General features: G+C 29.0%; 2 protein-coding genes across 13 annotated transcripts in view; both read right to left on the reverse strand.

Moving 5' to 3' along the window:
* Window positions 1–15,487, reverse strand: part of LOC119600472 — a 49,508-nt gene extending 34,021 nt beyond the window's left edge. For 6 of the 12 annotated variants that reach the window (XM_037950722.1, XM_037950721.1, XM_037950719.1 and 3 more), the window contains exons 1-4: window positions 15,387–15,487; window positions 14,611–15,027; window positions 3,060–3,216; window positions 2,817–2,983 (exon numbers count right to left, since the gene is read on the reverse strand). In XM_037950722.1, coding sequence (XP_037806650.1) covers window positions 2,817–2,983; window positions 3,060–3,216; window positions 14,611–14,830 — 544 coding nt within the window. In that variant the 5' untranslated portion in view covers window positions 14,831–15,027; window positions 15,387–15,487. Of the gene's footprint in view, window positions 1–2,222; window positions 2,259–2,816; window positions 2,984–3,059; window positions 3,217–14,610; window positions 15,028–15,386 lie in introns of all 12 variants that reach the window. The other 6 variants (XM_037950720.1, XM_037950718.1, XM_037950717.1 and 3 more) reach the window with 3 other exon arrangements.
* A 2,681-nt stretch (window positions 15,488–18,168) lies between these two features.
* On the reverse strand, window positions 18,169–19,827 carry LOC119600478 (leucine-rich repeat neuronal protein 3). Its single transcript, XM_037950733.1, has one exon. It carries the CDS (start codon window positions 19,667–19,669, stop codon window positions 18,263–18,265), a length of 1,407 nt encoding a protein of 468 aa, XP_037806661.1. The 5' UTR covers window positions 19,670–19,827; the 3' UTR covers window positions 18,169–18,262.
* Window positions 19,828–22,381: the final 2,554 nt, after the last annotated feature.

Raw genomic sequence — 22,381 nt, forward strand, 5'->3', positions numbered from 1 at the left:
ACCATATTTCAAAGAATTTCTATGACGTCCAAGTTTGTTTCTTTTTTCTCTTACATTTTTATCAATTTAATGTCTTCAATTTATTTTAGTTTGAAATACATATTTCAAAATATTTTTTTCCAAAACAATTTGTCTGGGAGGCTTTTTGTAATAGTAATTTTAGACACATCTGTACTTTTATATTTTATCTTTTAAAAAATCTAAAGTAATTAATAAATTTAACAAAACAGATTGCGTCACAATTACCATTTATTTTGGAACGTCGATATTTGGATATGTAATTTGATAGTTCTGTTCATTTACATATATAGTAATCCCTAAGCGCAGGGACCAAAAGTAGGATAATGTCAGAAAGGCAACAAATCTTTCTTACATTGCCAGGCCTGGTTCTCGACAAAAATTCCTATATATCCCATATTGAGGTCACATATCTTTCTGCCTGAAAAAACACTACAGTTGTTAGGAAGACCAATATCAATGTCGTGCACCTATTATTCCAATGCATTCTGATCTCTGAACTTTATATAGTTGGTATATATAATATACTAAAGACCCTTATGTATGAACAGAATCTATATCTACACAGAGGGAAAAGGAAATATACACGCCTGGTACCAAAGAGTTTATAATTTTTCAATAACATCCGTTGTCAAAGTATATACATACGTACGACAAAACTATGCAACAATTAGTTGTCGAAATCTAAATTTTATACACATCTGTTGTCTAAATGTTAACAAACGTGGTAAGCTCACTATTGACAAGGGATTGTTTGTCAATAGTGAGCTTACCACGTTTGTTAACATTTAGACAACGGATGTGTATAAAATTTAGATTTCGACAACGAATTGTTGCAATGTTATCACCATTACTTAGTGTTGTACGTATGTATACTTTGACAACGGATAGTATTGAAAAATTATAAACAGTTTGGTGTCAATTTGGTAACAGGCGTGTATATTTTTTTTCCCTCTGAGTATAGCTGTGTACATCCATTTAACAATGTCTAAATAACAATGAGTTCTTCTCTTTCCAGATTGAATCCATTAGAACTTTATACATATTTAACTACTTTTTGGGGATCGATCTATGATTACCATTTATTTTTTTAATTTTTTTTAATAATAAATAACAAAGTTTTAATTCGTATAAATAAGACTTTGATATGGATAAACGTTCTATATTTTTGAGCAAAATTCTATTTTAAAACAAAAAATCTGAAATCTACAATATCTTGGCTCGGTCATATGATCAATCATATTTTTGACCAGACATCTTTTCTGCATGAAAATTTATAAAAATAGTAGAATGATCAGTAGGGATCACTCTTATTTGAAAATATAAGAAAAACTAATTTTGCATAAAATGCAAACACAAGTTCGTCTTACGATTTCGCATCTACGTACTAATAGCACGTGCCACATACTGTAACCAATTCAACATGTATGAAGTATGTTTTTATTGTTGCTATGTTAAATTCTAAAAATAATTTAGTGTAAAAATGTTTTTGTTTTTATTGTATAAATTGTTTTTATTTTAATAAAGTACATGTTTTACTACATTCACATTTGTTCAAAAAAAAATTTAACAAAAAAACATCATTGGGTCAAAACTTGAGACATTACTAAAAAGACCATTTTTTAGAAAATTTTTAGAGATTTTTTTATGTTCACACATACTAGAAATTAGTTTGTTTCGCAGACAAAAGTCCAACAAATACAATGTAGAAATTTATTTCACTTTTGTGTAATTTTTTCAAAATAAAAAAAATATTTATAAAATTTTGTTGAATTGTTCTTTTTTAGCTGTTTTTGTCTTTCGGTCTTTCGAATCTTGTTAAAATGTTTTAATGCATATGAATATTTACACGTAATGAAAAAGTTAAGGTTTGAGGGTAGGAAGTGGGGAATGTTTTGGAGGGTAAAGGAAGTAATTAGCAAATGACTAGTTAATTGAGGGTTTAACACACATTTATTGTTACAAATAAAGTTTGAGTTTTACTATATACAACAGTCAACGTGCGTGCGACAGAGAGAGAAAGTGTGTGTGAGAATGAAAGAGAGGGGGATTTAATTTTTAATAATTTAAGGGAATTTAAAAGATTCCAAACTAAATCTCTATGTAAATAAAACAAAAGGGTCAAACTAACAAATTTTACGTTTAGAAGGGAGAATTTGGGTAAAAACTTATTTTTTTTCGTAACAGGTTTCTACTAAACTTACCCATGATTCTGGGTGGGCAGGTGGCATGATCAGGACCTGTTACCAATGCGTACAAACAATTGTTTTTGTTTATTTTCGTTTGTTATGATTTGGTTTTTGAAAAATAAATTCAAAATTTTCATTAAATATTTTACAAATTCTATGTCTTTTAGTTCTTCATACACATAGATCGGCAGATTACTTATAAAGAAATTTGTTGAGTTTCTTTGTGTTTTTTTGTGAAAATTAAGTTTAAAAAGTTAGTCACAAAACTAAATTGGTTAGTTTGGCTAAATGTTTGAAAAAAACGTCTGTAAATAATGTTGAATATTTGGGTATTTGTTGCGTTTATATGCAAATATTACACTCATTTAATAACTAAACTAATAGCAATAAATTAAAGTTTTAGTCACATTTCTAAACTACTTAAATATGCTGGCTAAATTATTTATTTAAAAAAAACTGCAACTGCGCATAAATTATTTTTCGAGAAAAAGAATCCTTTACTTTCTTTGCTTAACTGTTTTGAAATTTAAATTTTGTAATTACACATTTTTTTATAAAGAAAAACAAATGAAAAAAATTTTAAAATTTTTTAATGATAATAGTACTTACAGAACAATACTGCCACGAAATCGGTATCTTCAATGATTTTTAATAAGATTTTAGCATTAACTTCCTCAATACGATCGGGCAAGTCCATGGCCTCCAATGATGTTAAGAAATCTAAAACACCTTCTTCATCCATAAGATCACCATCATAGATAATTGGTTCCTTTTCCCTGTTGAAGGTTTTTTAACAAATTTGTAGTCGTTCGAAAAATTTCGGTTTGTTGTGATTGTGTTAAAAATTTTTACCTGAAATATGTAAGTGCTGGGAAATTCTTAATGCCGTATTGTTTAGCTAGACGTTTATCGTTGATTTTAACAAAATCAACACCAAATGAATCGGTGTCATCGTCGATTTTTTCGAGTTCGGCTAACACTTTATCGCAGGTAACACAGCTTCGAGCATCTGTGGGAAAATGTAATATAAAAGAGAAAGTTAGTGAACATTTTTTTTGAGATCTTGATAATATAATGAAAATATAATAAATATTGATATATAATTATAATATTGATAGTATTGGTATGGAAAATTTAAATTTTGAAAGAGTATTCAAAAAGCATACTTTTTATGGATTAACCCCCATTTCTCAATGTCTTGATATTTTATCGCATCGGTTAAACGATAGCCGGATGGGCCTAAAACTACCGAATTACTTTTCGTTTTTTTATCTATTAACTAAGAGTAAACAAGTCTAAGCAATAGTCAATTGGCTCGTACAAGTCCATTGCTTCGTCAATGGACAACGCTATTAGTCAATATTCTAACTAATCTATGGACTATGTTATTGACAAGACTATTGACTAGTTAAATATTCTATGGACTAGGTTTTTGACTAGTCTTTTAACAAGACTATGGGCTAGATTATTGATTATTCTTGAGACCAATCTCTTGACTTGTCTATAAACTAGACAATTGACTACACAATGGGAAAAAGAAACGCAACGTTGTCAACATTGCTACAATTCTTTGTCGAAATCTAAATTTTATACACATCCGTTGTCTAAATGTTAACAAACGTGGTAAGCTCAATATTGGCAACGGATTGTTTACCACGTTTGTTAACATTTAGACAATGGATGTGTATAAAATTTAGATTTCGACAACGAATTGACAACGCAACGTTGTCAACATTACATAGTGTTGTCGTACTTATGTACATATATACTTTGACAATGGATGTTATTGAAAAATTATAAACAGTTTGGTGTCAATTTGGTATCAGGCGTGTGGACCTCTGTGGACCCTAAGGATTATTCGATCAACTATAATATGGACCAGTCGATAGGCAAGTCTATTGACTATTCTATGGACTAATCTATAAACTAGTTTATTCACTAATTTATGCACTATTCTATGGACTCTTCTATTGACTAGCCGATTGATTATTCTATTGACTAGCCGTTTGAGTAATATATGGACCAGTGGATTCACTATTATATACACTAATCGATTCACTACACTCAGGACTTATTATTACGCATAGTAAGGGCTACTTTTTGGCAAGACCACACTGCTCGTCAGATGTATCTTTGTGTATATTAATGTGATATTAGATCCAGACTGTAGCTGGGACATAATTAACTAAGATTGAAAATAATGTATTTGCCCAGAAATCCATTATTCTTGACAGACAGGGTAGGTCATTCCCAGAGAAGCTGGAAAAACTATTTCTCTTTATGCCTGTTCTTCCAACCGAGACAAAATTCATTGAAGGTTAACCCAAACCGACTGTCAAGTCTGTCTAGCACACAGTGTCCAGTTATTTAGTACCAGCAAATCAGACTATTTCGGGTTATAAGTTGTCTAGTTAACTCATTGAAAGAAATCCTTATCAGTTTGACCCTTCTGCATGAGTCCATCTAATAAATCTACTGAAATAGCGTTTGAGATATTCAAAGCAGATCTCGTTCTATGCATTCTGTTCATTTACATAGTAGTCTCTATGCGTCGATTGACTACTCTGTTGACTAATTTAATGACAAGTCTATGGACTAATCTATTGACAAGTCTACAGACTAGCCTATTGAATATTCGACAGTCTATTCTATAGACTTGTATATGTCTCTCTTGCTAGTCTCATAACTAGTAAAAATTCTTATTTTTGATGTACAAAATTAACTTATACTCAGGGTACACTAAAGAAAATTAGACATTTTCACTGTGTAATTTATAATTTCAATAGCTCTTTAATGGATTTCTAATTTAAATTTCCGTTGATTGTTGATAAACACAGAAAAACGCATAACAATAAGCCTCAAATTGTGAAAAGAAAACACATGAACACAAAATTATGTAAATATTTCCGCAATTAATAATTTCGCATGAAAATATAAAAATAAAAATTAATTTATTCCCAACATGGCAACAACTAAATAACACGTGTAAAAGAACAAACAACAAACTGTTAAAATGTTTGAAAAATTGTCTAAAAAAATAGAAAAAATAAAAGAATTATATATTTTTTTCAAAAATTGTTTGGGTATCGTGTGGATTCTTGCACAGTGGGTGCAACATCAGCAGCAGTTAAGCTGATTCGCAAAAGCATCCGCATTAGCATGATCGTCATCGTCGTTTACCGCCAACAATATTCCCAAATTTTTAGTTGTATGAATGAAATGTTCATTTTTATTAATTGATGTATTTTATATAAATTTTTACACCTCTTTCGTTTCCTTTCGTTTTTTTTTTTTCTTAATTTCATCTAGTTCATGATTGGGAGAAGGTGGAGGGTGAATTTTCTTTGCCACAACCACTGATGGATGATTTACAAAGATAAAAATTAATTTCAATTACACTCTGCCCAAAAACTTGTTGATTTTTTATTTCATTCTTTCTTTAATTCATAAAAATTTTCTATTCTATTGAAAATGTACACAAAGTTTATTTTGTTGTTTAAACCCAAAGAAATGTTATAAATAATTGTAAATTATTTAGGTAGAAATATGTATAAATATATAGCATGTATGTGAGTACAATATCTTTTGATTAATATGCATAATCTTTGCAAACAAAACTATATAAATACATACATATTTGGCTTAACAGTGCGGGTGTTAACTATAAGGGTGTGCGAAATAAGTGTATTTATATATATTTCAAATTCAATTAGATTTTAAAGAAATTTTTTCATTCATAAATTGTTCCCTTCCACAATTAACTTTGACAAAAATAAAGCAAAAGAATTATTAAAGATTTAAATCACGAAAATACCTGGAGTCTTTAGAAAATATATTAAAATTCGATTCCCAATTCTTTCAAAATTTGACACTATGACATGTAATCATAGAAAGATACTTGATTCAAATGTTCTTAAATTATTATCAAAGTTCTGATTAAACCATGTTCGTATGGTCGTAAGACGGACATTGGCGGTATTTCGACTGATTTTCAATCATGAAAATTGAGTACAGCGCTTTTGGCGGCAAATATTTTAATTGAAAACAAAATGCATCGTTTTTAATGAAAACCTCTATTGAAGAGTAATATTTGTTCATAACCTTTAAACATGTGAAACTAATGTTACATAAATGCCTGAAATATTTTGTCCGAATATTTGAGGAGTATTGAAATCACATTTAGGGACAATAAAGCGCATCGCATTTAATAAGTTCATATATATTTAAGGTTTTTGAGCTTGGGGGAAGGGGATAATGATTCCATTTTCAATTATAATTACATTCAAGTTTTGCCAATTACTTGTAATTGAAGAATTACAAGTAAATAAAATTACTTGCAAAAGTGTTTTCTTCTTTATATACGTAAGTAATTGTTGTTGTTGTAACAGATTGGCTGTGACTGGATGTTCCTCCATGGGGAAAAACAGCTGTTTCTGAGTTGACAAAACTTTGGCCGATTCAGAATCAGGTCGTTCCAGAGCGGAGGTCCAATTTTTGTGGGAACATCGTAAGTAATTGTAATTGGCAACACTTCAATTACAAATAAATGTAATTGGTTATTGCACAATTACACATTACAAGTAATTATAGTTGACCATGTATTGAATTGCTTTATGTAATCATTACTCTTAAGCCTCATATTAATATATCTTTATTGTAATCAGATGTATCAGCATTATTTGCGAAAAAGTATCTTCCATGCAGACTATAAATAATTATGGACTGAACTCTGAAGAATTTATAGCATCATATTGATACTATCGCATATTAAAATTAATTTTCCGAAAGAGGGCGGAATGAAGACAGGCTCAATTATGAACCGATTTACGTATTTTTAAACTTTGTAAATTTTAGTGTTTTTCAATTTCTTAACAAGATCTTATATGCAGATCTATATACATTACATTTGGAGTACTTATTTGGGTTGGGTAAAAACTTTCATATATGTTTGGGGCTTTACAAGCTTTATATACATATATTGAAAAGTAATGAAGTAGGAAGCTAAAAAATCAGATTTAGCTGAATAGATTATAAGTCATTATTTTAACACGCTTATAACATTGGAAGTAAGTACCACACTCGTATACAAATAACTACTTAAATAAATACTTACAAATAGGGATTTAAAAAGATGTTTTGTTTTATGCACAAAACAAGTTGCCAAACATAATACGAACCTAGGCTCATAAATTGGTTATAAGAACACTTAATAGTAATGCAGACGGTATGTAGTAGTCATTGAAAAGTAAGCTCTTATGTAACTACAAGACATTACCGAGTTTTTGCCAGTTTAGAAATTTATTTAGGAATTTCATCTACAAAATTAACCTTAAAACCATTTTCCACGCTATAAGAGTAAATATTTATGCCTTAATATCACATCTTAGTAATTTTAAAGAATAATATAGTTAAAAATGAAAAATAGAAAAAAATTAAATAAATAAAGACATGTTGAAAAATATATGAGGTGTTTATGTAGGAATAAATGTAAATATATATATATAAACATACTTGCATACAAATTATTTATATAAATGAATGAATAAATAAATAAAACTTATATTTATACATACATATGTATAAACGTATTTATATGTATTTATTATAGAGAAGCCTCTTTATGTTTATTTAATATTTTCCCATTCATCTTTCTATATAGAATATAAAAATTTAAAAAACATACATACATACTTACATGCAAATATACATACAGACAAGATAAAAAAAATTTATTTATTATACATATTGTGTATTATTTATTTATTTATTTATTGTACATAAATACATATGAATATCTTATTAGGCAAAAATATTAACTCACTGAATGTTTAAAAAAATTATAATATTACTTAAACACAGAGGGAAAAAAGACGTTTAAAAATTATTCACGATTGGTACCAAATTGACACCAAAGTGTTTATCATTTTTCAATAACATCCATTGTCAAAGTATGTTCGGATCGTTGTTAAACAAAAATATAAAAACTATACGACGTTATCAAATCAACAAAAATTAATAATGTTTTACCAAAGTGACAACGATATGTTATCAAACTCAACGTTACGTTATCGAAATGACAACGATTCGTTGTCGAAATCACAACGATGTATTGCCGAAATGTTACAAAGCGTAATTGATATGACAACAATGCGTTGTTGCAATGACAACGATGTCTTAAATTACAACGGTGGTTGTAAAAATAATAACTGGCTGTTATTTACATATACACATCCGTTGTCTAAATGTAAACAAATGTGGTAAGCTCTCTTTTGACAACGGATTGTATCAATTTCGATACTTTTCTACCGTTTTTTTTCAGTTCTGTAAAGAAATTTAGAAATTCGAAAACATTTTAAAACCCAAATTTTTAAGCAAAAATTTTTCATAAAAAATAGAAAATGTAGTTAGTTTATTTACCTTCTAAGGCAATTATCTACATATATGTATTTTGTAAATATGTATGTATTATTTATTTATATATAAAGTAATAATTTTCACTTTATGTTTGATTATGTGTCAGAGAAGGGGTTGTTGTGTGTTGTTATTTTCCTATATTAAATAATATTTCTATATATTTTCAATTTTTTTCTTTTAATTTAAAGTTTCCTATTTTATTATAAACATTAAATTAAAATTTGCTTCATTTTGTTTAAATTCATTGGTTCAATTATACCTTTGGGGATATTAAAATTGTATATTGCTTAAAATTCAAATCAAAAAAAAAAAAAATAAAAAAAAAACACTTGTGATTTATGCATTTTAATTAATAAAAATGTACTAAAACAACAACAACACTTTTTTTGTTTAAATCTATATCAAATTAAAAAACATCTGTTACTTGTAAAACGTTTGCCCAATGTGTGTTCGTTTATGTGTTTTAAAATTGTAATCAATCAAAATGGGATTTTGTTATTTTAAAAAAAAAAAAATTATGTATCAGATTTGTTTGAAATATTAAAATTAAAATATTATTGATAATAAAAAAATATTTAAATTAAGATTGAATGTTTACAGTTTAAAGAAAATATTAAAGACATTTTTTCCTTAATTAATATTTAGTTGTATAAACAATTTTCCTAAAGTAAATATTAAAATCATTGCAAATGATCAAGTGATACAACCTTGTCTCGCAAGATGCGAAACAAATAATGATTGTTATATTAGGATAAGTCAAATTTTATATATACACCCAACATTAGAACATTTGTAGTTTTTACAAAAAATTAAAAGTGATTGACCATATTGGGACCTAAGTACCATATAAGGGGTCATTGATAGAACGATTCTCTCAATAGGTATATCAAAATTTCATTTCGTAGTCTGTCGTATTTTGGGTTATTTAATGGACCAAATCTTATGGAATCTGGCTAAGCAACAAATCTTGTTTTAAAGCTGATTTATGTATGTTGCAGGAGGATTTTTGCATAGAAGCTAGGACAAATCATAGACCGATATTCCATCAATATTTTCCATCTCTTTTAATGGCGAATATAAAAATAATGTTTGAAAATCTTGGAGCCAAGGTCTAATGCTTAAATATTTGCATTTTTATGAAATCACAAGATCAAAATTGATATTGATAAGTAGAACATAAGAACTAGCAACTTTTGAAATCAGCTTATAAACTGACGACTCTAACTTGAGTGATATTAATATCTTCTAAGGTACTAGATAGCAGGCTCAATTTCATGTTAGACGTAAAATGGGCTAGACATACGTAAAAATATTTTCCGAAAGCCAAGTGACAATAGGGGCGTTATCAGTCAATAAAATTAAGTCTAACTCCTATATTCGTAAGCTTTACTTTCGATTTAATCCACACAGAAGGAAAAAAGACGTTTTTAAATTATACACCCCTGGTATCAATTTGATATCAAAGTGTTTATAATTTTTTAATAACATCCGTTGCCAAAGTGTGTACGCATGGTTGTCAAATCAACAACAAAAATATATTACAAACCAACAAAAATAATAATAATGTGTTACCAAAGTGACAATGCTAAACAGAAAGTTGCGTTGTCGAAATGACAATGATTTGTTTTCGAAATCACAACGATGCATTGCTGAAACGACACAAAGCGTATTCGAAGTGTTATTTAAATTTTATACACATTTTTTAACACAATGTTAACAAACGTGGTAGGTGAGTTGACTTTTGACAACGGATTATATCGATTTCAGTACTTTTCTACCGGTTTTTCTCTCTGTGCATACAAAATTGCCGTAATAAATCATAATTAACTTAATGTTAATAACATATTAAGGGATAAATACATAAACATTCGAGCCAACGAGATATGATTGAAAAGAGGGGACAAGGTACTTCAATTCTACACCATGGAATAATACGAACTATGAGTTGGAATTGTATATCTGAGAAACTGTTCGATCTATAATCTTCGAATTTTACAGGAAAAATTTTGACATCCAAGTGATTATTTAAGAAAAAATGGACGGACTAGCAATTTGGGGCGTGATACCTCCGATATCTATTAAATATTTGGGAAACTTTGGGGCTCGAATACTCAAATGTTCTATTTATACTTCACACCACTTTAGTTGGATGACTCTAATGTAACCAATCAGCTCAGAATCATTTACTGAGTCGTTTATGCCAAGTCCTTGTTATCAAACTACAGGTCGCAAATTTTGAACATACTGCGACGAAATTTGGTACACGTATTTGGTTGATAGCGGTCCATAAAAATAAAGTTTTTAAGCATCAATTTCACTTCCAGAGAAGTTCAAAATAAGCTATGTATAAGTGCTATTTTCGAACTAGTGATAATAAGTTTATATTGAAATATAAATTTGTATTTTTTTAAATAAATAATAGCTTTATTTTAAATTAAAATATTGCACAAAATTAAATGTTTAATTATAATTTTTTTATTCATTATTTAAAGTACTTTTGACATACTTTCACTGATTAAATAATTTACCCTTTTTAAAGATTTAAAGGGAAAGTATTTTTAATTCATATTTATTTTATATTTTTTATAATTTTTAATGCAAACTTGTAAAGTTTTTCTAGCTCTTAGTAAATAATTCATTTATATTATTTTCCATTATTTCAATATTTAATTAGCAGTACAAGTTTTAACTTTCAATTTTTTTTAACCTAGAGAAACTTAATTCCACTTCAATTGTTTAAGTGCAGTTATGCTATTTACATTCGTTTAAATATTATAAACTACATACGTAAATACATGGATATTCTACATTTGAGCTTAAAAGCAAATAATGTTCAACAATTTAATAAAAAAAAAATTAATATTAAAATTTATTTTTATTGTATAAAAAATATAGGAAAAAATAAAAATTGTAAAATAATTGACCACATTTTGTGTGAGTGTGTGTATGTTTTTTCTATAAAAGTCAAGAACTTTTTGACCTTGTTTTTTAACTTTAATGCCACATAAAATATAATTTATTGCACAAGTAATAATTTAAAAAAAAAAGAAGAAACAAAATTTAACAACATATTTTTCTACAAGTAAATTTTTTAAGTTTCTTTAAATGTCAGACATTTGTGAAAACTTAATTTATTTATTTAGTTTAGTATTTTGTTGCTTAAGTTTATTATTTTTGAAATAAATAAATTTCAACTCAAATTCAGTCACTCAATCTTGTGTCTCAACTGTATTCGAGTTGTCACCCTTGGCTTGCTATACATTTTCCTTTATTTTTTCTATTCATTATGTATTTTCCATATTTTTCCCCCAGTTTTGTTTTATTATTATTAATTTCAGTTTCCTTAATTTTGTTTCTTGTTGTTTTTTTTTTTTTGTTGCTGCAAAATGGAATGTCAAAAATAAAACAGCAGCAGCAGGCAGGCAGTACTGTCGATTTCTACACTTGTTGCTGGCTCATTTTCATTCCTCTTTTTTATTTTCAATTTTATTTATGAAAATTCACATTGAATTCTAACACGTCTTATTACTTATATTCAAACAAACATACAAAAACGCACACACACACATACCCATTTAAACGTTTAGTTATTCATACATTTTATACATCTTTACCTATATATATATAAAGATTTTCACTCACATACCATGGCACACGGTTGAAGCATAATCATCATTATTATGCCACCCTACATCACCTGAAACAGGATGGGTAAAATGGGCCCGGTTTCAAGGTTGTTACAATCTTACATATACACGATTATAGTATAACTTTCATCAGTAAAGTATCCCTTGAAACTTGATTATAAAAGGTTCTAGACAGTTAAGTTTAAAATTGTAGGGAAGTGCTCAAAATAAAATGGCAACCTATTGTGAAGAGATTGGTTGCGGAAGTGAAGCTTGAATTAAAAAAAAATAGTGACAATAGATCAGACTATAGTCCTGACTATAGATCAGACTATAGTCCTGAATATAGATAAGACTATAGTATTGACTATAGATAAGACTATAGTCCTGACTATAGATCAGACTATAGTCCTGACTATAGATCAGACTATAGTCTTGACTATAGATAAGACTATAGTCCTGACTATAGATCAGACTATAGTCTTGACTATAGATCAGACTATAGTCCTGACTATAGATCAGACTATAGATCAGACTATAGTCCTGACTATGGATCAGACTATAGTCCTGAGTATAGATCAGAATAGTCTTGACTATAGATCGGACTGTTTTGACCATAAATCAGACTGTAGTCCTGAATATAGATCAGACTATAATCTCGACTATAGGCGAGACATGATTATAGACCGAATCTTTATTATAGACCAGACTATAGTCTTGACTATAGGCCAGATTATTGTCTTGAATATAGATCAGACTATAGCCTGGAATATATATTAGAATAAAGTCTTGATTATAGATCAGACTAAAGTCTTGATTAAAGACCAGACTAATTTAGCAGGATGAATACTAAAGCCGGGAATAAGGCTATAGCCTTAACTATAGACCGGACTATAGTCTTGACTATAGACCGAACTATAGTCTGGACTATAGACCGAACTATAGTCTTGACTATAGACCGAACTATAGTCTGGACTATAGACCGAACTATAGTCTTGACTATAGACCGAACTATAGTTTTGACAATAGACCGAACTATAGTTTTGACTATAGACCAGTCTATTATTAGATAAAACCTTTTGTTTCGTTGCTTAGTTAGTTGGAGTGAGTTAAACCCACGACTTCTGCACTGGTGGACTTTGACACTGCCAACTAACTTACTAAGGTAACAGGTCCGCTAGTTAGAATTTGAACCGGTCATCACCCCCGTAAAACCTGACATGGTATATTAAAGTTATTCCAAATGTTGTTTGGACGAGGGATTCTCAGTTTAATCTGTTGGATAAGAGCGCAGACAGATGTCTCATTAACGAATCTATGTTTTGTAATATTAGTTGGAAGTACCAGATGATTCTATAATAATGATTACAAGACCATAGGAATAACTAGATCGATTTCACAAATTATATGAAATATATAGAGTGGCATTACAATAAAATTGCATTATTACCAGCTCGAAAACTGTAGTAACTGTTTATTTTGAACTTCTCTGGAAGTGATGTTAAATGATTTCCAATAAGTGATTTAAATTGGAGAGTAATCATATATGTATTAATATCAGATATTTAAAAATAGCTTTAAAATAACGTCTGTTGAAGCTATTTCGATTTAATCAGTAGGAATCTGAAAAATCAAATGTCATCATTTATGACAGATTTGAGTTAAATTCAGTGCTTCTTTCGCTAATTAACTTCTAAGTAGTAATCCTGACTTTTTTACATACATATACTATATGTATACATATACTATATGTATTATGTTAAAAAATTTTTGAATAAAAATTAAATCATTTTAAATATTTTAGTATTTTAAAGATCTTTAAGTTCATGAAACTAAAATTTATAGAACTAGCATAAAAATATTTTCACCAAGTATAAAAATCATCAAATCTAAAATGTAGGAAATCATATCTGTTCGTTTTGGACCGCCTTTTTCTATAATTTGTTGTTCTTTTTGTTTTTGTTCATCCCATTTAAACTTAAACGCACATAAAACAGAATTGAATAGAATAGAAAATAAAATGTACAAAAAAACGAAAAAAATATAAGCGACTAAAAAGAAAGACGTACGTAAATAATTTAGAAAGACTCGTACAAAAACAAAAAAAAAATATAATAGAACAGAATAGAAATGATTTTAAGGCAAAAAGTACGAAAAATACGAATATTTTCCACTTGAGATTTTTTTTTATTTTATTTTTATATTTTTTTCATTTCTTATTTAAAGAAAACTTTATATAATCAAATACACACGCAGACACAGCGACAGCAAGATCATTTTAAATGATTTTTTTCAAAAATATTTTGCAATTAAATACAAAATTTTGAATTTAGATTAAGAATTTTATGAATTGAAATACTTACACCAAAATACCGCTACATAATCCTTGTCAGCCAAAAGTTTTTCCAATTGCTTGGCATTGACTTCTTCGATAACGGCTTCGGGTTCAAGGGGTGCAGCGGGAGCTGGATTACTATTCGTTGAACCTTTCTTGTTAGCACAATTCACATTTTCGGGAAAACTCAGCACAAATAAAGAACAAATGACCAAAGTCAGTAGAGATTTTAAACGCGGAAAATGCATTTTATATTTAATTTAACTCAATTGATTTCTATTTGATTTTCTTTGCTTTTTCTTTTATTGAATTTTTTTTAGTAAAGAACAAAAATTTAAAATTTTAATTTCACTTTATCTCAACGAAATTAAATTCATCGGCGAAAAGTTGTTTTAAAATTATAAAAATAAAAATAAACGGGGGAATGAAAAAATAAAGTAAAAAACTAAAAAGGGAAATTAAAAGAAAAGAGAGAGAAAAAAATTAAATTTTTTATTTTTTCAAAAATAACTTTTATTTTTAACTGAGACAAACACTTTAATTTTCACATTAATATTTTTCAGCTTTTTAATGAATTTTTTTTATTTTTTTGGTTTTTTTATTCAACTTAAAATTTATTTAAATATTTCTTAATTTTTTTTTTTATTTTTCCCAATCGATTTCAATATTAAAATACATCTGAATACGACTGAAAGTTTGTATGTATGTATATCTAGTATATATTTTTAGATTTGACAAAAAAAAAATTGGTAGAAAAATTTAAATATATATAGAATTATAAAGAAAAGATATATATTTATTCACAAATTTCTTCCGCGGACTGTTGGATCGTATTTTTTATTTGATTTTTTTTTATTTTTTGTTCTACTCCGTGCAGAGGTCCGCTCGCAACTGAAATATTTTGGTGAAAATTTGAATATTGAAAACTAATTTTCAATAAAGCTTTTTGGGCCAAATTCATTACGCTAGTGAGGTGAAAAGTTTTTCCAATCGAATATCGAAATTTTCTTAGGAGTTTGCGTCTAAAAATTAACATTTCTTCTTCTTCTTTTTGAATTTTTTTTTTCGAATATTTTTTAATATAAACAAAATTTGAGATTGTAGTCAGTAAAACAGCAAGAATAACAAATAAAAAATAAAACTTAAATAAATATAAACTAAAGAAGAGAACAATTAGTTAAACGAAAGAATAACAAATCAAAATTTTTGTTTATAAACAAAACGAATTGCATAAAAATCCCATTTGTTTTTAGAGAAATGCATTCAAAATTATTCGAAAGAAGAATCTGTGTCAATATGTATCTGCTGCTGCGTGCGTAAATGTGTCTGTAGATCTTTTCAAATTGATCTTGAAAGTGTTGATTTTTAAAAACATATTGTTTTACACTTTAAAGCGGAGCATTTTCTATAAACAAATTAATTTTTTTGCTATTGTTTAGTAATTGAAAATTAATTTTTGAGGCTTTATTTGTTATATAGATTAATTGCAATTTTAGAATTTTTGTTAAAACTGTTAAACAAGAGCACTCGATTTATGCCGGACCGATCAAGTGCTTTTTTATTCAAATGTGAACTAAAAATCTTAAGTTGGAGTTAACTAGTTTTGCAAATTAGTTGTTTATCCTTTTTTTGCAATAACAAGATGGAATTGGAACTAAGTAATTAATACATAGGCTAGTTCATAAACAAGTCTATAGAGTAGATTTGTTAATGGTCTCCATAAGGCATACAATCTGCGGCAGCATTGAAATTAATGAAAGGGGTGAGTCATTATTAAATTTCATTAATACTAAACTTTTTCTGAGTTCTGACAACTAAAGTGGATGGGATGAAGCACAAGATATTACACTCACTAACGACAGATCTAATATATCACTTGATAGGTGGAGGGTATCCAATAAAAAGTCGTTCTCAGACCACAATTGGATTCTCTTTGATATTAGAATGCAAAACTTGACGCAAAAAACGATTTATAGGAACCCAAGAAGAACCGATTGGTACAAGTATAAAGGGATCCTCGGAAATAAGCTAAAGAACATGCCAGCTGTTGAAAATTAAATCGCTGGTCTTGAAAGAATAGAGGATGAGTTAAACAAAGTGGGAAGTAAAGCTTTCCAAGTTTCCTGCCCAATCACTAAGGCAAAGAAAAGTTTCCCTCCATGGTGGAACTCGGAGCTATATAAACTACGTAAAGAAACGAAAGAGCCTTTAACACATGCTACAGTATTAAATCATGACAGCCATACCGTGACAAATTAGGAAAACTATAGCGGTCGCAAAAAGAACTTCATAAAGGACTTTGCTAGACTCAGTCAAATTCTTGCTAAAGACCAATCTAATCCAACCTATATTAAAAGGGAAGATGACACTTGGTCGGAATCATCAGCAGAATCTATTGATATCCTACTGAATACTCATTTTCCCGGTTCCAAAGATGCTGTTAAGGAAATCGCCATTGAAAGTAGGACTCTATCGGGAATCAATAATAATATCATCTCCCACGATAGAATATCGTGGGCTATTGATAGCTTTTCCCCATTCAACCCACAAATCAGTTTATTGTTCTATTTCATAGAATTTAGACTAGTCCATAGTCTAATCAGTATACTTCTCCATAGACCTGACTAATAAATAAATTTCATAGACTAAACCAGAGACTAGACAATAGACCCAGCAAAAACTGGATAATGGCTTTCAATTGTAATTACTTACCTAACAACATACTTTTCAATGACTACTACATATCGTCTGGATTACATAGAAGTAGTCTAATAATGTCTTATTAGAAATACTTCCCTATGTTTTAGAAATACTTCCTAATTCATTAGTCATCTTGCCAGTTTAGATATAGAAGTTGTATACGTTCTCCATGCGATTTACAATGAATCCTTTTTCTAATTACTTGTAATCGTTTGTGGTAAGTACTTGCCTTCAATGACATCACCGTGTTAAAATAATGACTTAAAATGCTAATGTGTAAGTAAATTTTAGCATTTTAACACCTTACATGGTAATGAAAGTTTTACTGGGGACTTGTAAATAAACTACTCTAAAGATTAGTCAGTACACAAGTTCGCAGACTAGTCCATAAATGAGTCTTCAGGCTAGTCCGTCTACCGATTAGTCCATAAACTAGATCACAAAACTAGTCATTAGAGTAGTCAATTGTCTAATCCACAGACTAGTCAACAACCTAGTTCAAAAACTAGTCCACATATTAATTTATAAACTAGTCCACAGATTAGTCATTCGACTAGTCCATATACTAGTTAATAGACTTGTTCCCAGTCTAGACAATATACTAGCTGACAGACTAGGCAATAAAATAGTCCACAGGTTATTTGACAGACTAGTCACTAGACCAGTTCATTGATAAAAAGTTCTATCATTCCCCATCTTTTTAGCATTTTAAAATGAATACATAACGAAATACATAATTTAAATGCAAATTAGAAATAACAATAACAAAAAAAAAAAAAAAAAAAAACAAAATAATTTAATGCTAATTAATAAATAATTAATTCTTTTTATTTCGTTTATATCTGTTATTATAAAAAAATATTTCGTTCAAAAAAATACATAAAAATTATTATATACAAAAAATCTGTTTAATTAAAATAAACATTAATTCAATACACATTATGTCATAAGAGTTTTCCACCAACATAACTTTTAACATATTAATAATGCTCCTGACGGTTGGGCTCTATAGTGACACGAGCATATGGACTGCCAGCACCAACTTTACGACGCATAGTGACACCACCATTTGGCCTTAAACCAACTACAATGAAATATATACAAATCGAACAAAGAGCAATAAGAGCCAAGACAATTATGCCATAAACCCAGCGTGGCCAACGTTCACAGCTGAAATCATTGGGATCGGCCTTGGCAAGACTTACTCCCCTCAAACGGGATGGATTAAAACAGCGTCCATGGGTTTCTATACGCACCTCCTTAATCCATACTAAATTACAATCGCAATGTAACGGCATGCCATTGAGATCCAGGGTGGCCAGTTGGAAAAATATCGGAGACAAAGTATTATTGAAACCACGCATAGCAGTACCACGAAATATCATGGTATGTAGTTTGGGGGAACGTGTGGCATTTTGGCCAAACGAGTACTCATGCATTTCCACTAAACTGCGGCTATTTTGGAAACTTACTTTCTCCAAAGATTCCAAAGGCACTAAAGAGTTTTCTTGGATGGATATAAGACGAGGCATATCTTCCATGTATAATTCATGTATGTGTCTCAAACGTTTGGCATCTGATTCCGTTAAGGACACAAATAGATTTTCACTTAAATCTATTATCTCTAAACCTTCAGGCAAATTTTCTGGCACCTCTGTTAAAGAATTGCGTCTTAAATCTAATTCTTTTAAAACCACCTTCTTTGGCAATACAATTTTGTTCAGATTACAGGCCTTCAATTTCAAAGTACGCAATTTATTATTAACACCATATGTTTGATAAAAGTCCAAGTCTTGTATGCCCTCTGTTTGATTGAGTTGACGATTCCATGATAAATTTAATGTTTCCAAAGACTGCAGGGGTAAAAATAGTTGAAAAGCTAAATTGTGCAAATTATTATGGGATAAATCCAACACTAGCAAATGGGGTAGATCGGAAAATGCATATGGTTCTATGGTTTGTATACTATTCCAACTCAAATACAATTCGCGAAGATTCGATACTTTAACAAAATTCTTAGCCAGTACTACGGAAATGTTATTGTGCATTAAATTTAGTAGAGTTAAACTGTCACTGGCCAACATGGGCACACGTTCCAATTGATTCCAAGTCAAATCCAAGCGATCGGCATATGGAGGCAAAATTTCGGAAAAGTCTGCCGTTAGTAGACTTTTGAAACTGCAGTCAATATTGAGTACTCGTAAACCCCAGGGTGCAGAACCTTCGCTTATGCATTCACACGATTTGCGGGTATTTTTATATAATTCCGGATAACAAAATAGTTCGACATCACTGGCTTCAACGGCTTCAGCCGAAATTTCTATGCATAATTGTGTTACCAGCAATAGGGCGGCTATTATTAGCCATGATTTATGGTTAGTCATCATCTTTTTTAGTTAATTCGAATTTCTTTTCACTTTTTTTAAACTTTGAACAATTTATTTATTTCTTTTTATTATCTGTGTTTATGGGGTTTTGTTTTTGTTGTTAATAAATCATTTTATTTAAAATTTCCCGTATTTGTTTTCGCTATTAGTGTTCAATTGCTACTAAACACCTTATGAATATAGTTTTAGCCCTTGTACAGTGCAAGCGTTTTACTTTTCTTTATCTTATCATTTTATTGAATTTGTTTCTGATAAAGAAAAATTGGATTTTTATATTCCAGCCAGTCTTGTAAGCTATTGAAAACTTTTAATGTGCAATCATATATAAAAACAGAGTTCTTTTGTTTGGTTCAAAAGTTATCGGACAGCCCTCACGCCCACTATTGCGAAGGGGTGAATTGTTTTGGTTGATTTTTTTCTTATCTAATCTTTTTTTTCTAATTGGAATTTTATTTAATTACCGCTTTGTAGATATAATGAATGCAATGGAAACTGTGGAATTGCCACTAATAAATGGACATTTTTGTAGAAATTACGAGGGTTGTTTAATATATAGACAAAATACTAAGTGCTAACTAACTAACTAACTAACTAACTAACTAACTAACTAACTAACTAACTAACTAACTAACTAACTAACTAACTAACTAACTAACTAACTAACTAACTAACTAACTAACTAACTAACTAACTAACTAACTAACTAACTAACTAACTAACTAACTAACTAACTAACTAACTAACTAACTAACTAACTAACTAACTAACTAACTAACTAACTAACTAACTAACTAACTAACTAACTAACTAACTAACTAACTAACTAACTAACTAACTAACTAACTAACTAACTACTAACTAACTAACTAACTAACTAACTAACTAACTAACTAACTAACTAACTAACTAACTACTAACTAACTAACTAACTAACTAACTAACTAACTAACTAACTAACTACTAACTAACTAACTAACTAACTAACTAACTAACTAACTAACTAACTAACTAACTAACTAACTAACTAATAACTAACTAACTAACTAACTAACTAACTAACTAACTAACTAACTAACTAACTAACTAACTAACTAACTAACTAACTAACTAACTAACTAACTAACTAACTAACTAACTAACTAACTAACTAACTAACCTAACTAACTAACTAACTAACTAACTAACTAACTAACTAACTAACTAACTAACTAACTAACTAACTAACTACTAACTAACTAACTAACTAACTAACTAACTAACTAACTAACTAACTAACTAACTACTAACTAACTAACTAACTAACTAACTAACTAACTAACTAACTAACTAACTAACTAACTAACTAACTAACTACTAACTAACTAACTAACTAACTAACTAACTAACTAACTAACTAACTAACTAACTAACTAACTAACTAACTAACTAACTAACTAACTAACTAACTAACTAACTAACTAACTAACTAACTAACTAACTAACTAACTAACTAACTAACTAACTAACTAACTAACTAACTAACTAACTAACTAACTAACTAACTAACTAACTAACTAACTAACTAACTAACTAACTAACTAACTAACTAACTAACTAACTAACTAACTAACTAACTAACTAACTAACTAACTACTAACTAACTAACTAACTACTACTAACTAACTAACTAACTAACTAACTAACTAACTAACTAACTAACTAACTAACTACTAACTAACTACTACCTACCTACCTAACTAACTAACTAACTAACTAACTAACTAACTAACTAACTAACTAACTAGCTAACTAACTAACTATCTAACTATCTAAATAACTATCTAACTAACCACTTATTAAACAAAATTCAGTTTTTATTTTATTCGTGAATATTCCAAGAATTTCCCTGGAACTTGAATGAGACATACATATACTTTCAAATCTGTCATATACTTTTAGGCACATTTTTATGGTTTATTATTTCTGCAGATTTTGTTATTATTTAATTTCTTCAAATTGTTTCCCCCTATTTCGTACATAATTTCACCTAAAGCCTAGTAATAAAATGATTGTAGGAGCTATTAGACTGCAGGCCATATAATGTTGTCCTTACAAGATTTTAAACACACATAAGCAGAGACAAAATCTTAAAACCCTTCATATGCAAACATAAAATACGTGTATGACCTTAAAGGAATACAAACAAGTGAAATGGAAAAAGAACCAAAATACATTTAACACTTTTTTGCACAATAAAATGTTGCACATCATGTAGGTATGTATATACGCTGTGGTTGTGGTAGTGGCACTTGCTGGTGGCAGGCCACATTGCTTGCTTATGAAACATGTCACCAAAAAACCAGACTTATCTCTGAGTTTAATTGAAGAAGATGTCATCGTCGCTATTTAATTCTTTGGCTGACATAAAGGAGGAAATGACAAGATTAAAATTTTCACCAAAGAGACAGAAAAAAAGACACCTCTTTAGGCGGGTATTAAGATGACGATATAATGACGATGAATAAAGAATAAAGTCAACAAAGAGCAACAAAAACAACAGCAACAATCCCGGGTGAGAACTTGTTGAGGCTGTTTTGTTTCTATTATGTGAAATATCTAATGGCTTGTCTTGTTCGTTTTTCTTTATTTTCATATGTATATGTATGTACGTTAAATGTTTATGTTTTAAATATTGTACCCCACAGACCTTTGATCTTTTAAAATGTCTTAAAA

Source organism: Lucilia sericata, unplaced genomic scaffold (assembly GCF_015586225.1).
Source record: "Lucilia sericata isolate MDLA Ls3-8-SP2 unplaced genomic scaffold, ASM1558622v1 Contig000115F_arrow, whole genome shotgun sequence".
NCBI lineage: Eukaryota > Metazoa > Arthropoda > Insecta > Diptera > Calliphoridae > Lucilia > Lucilia sericata.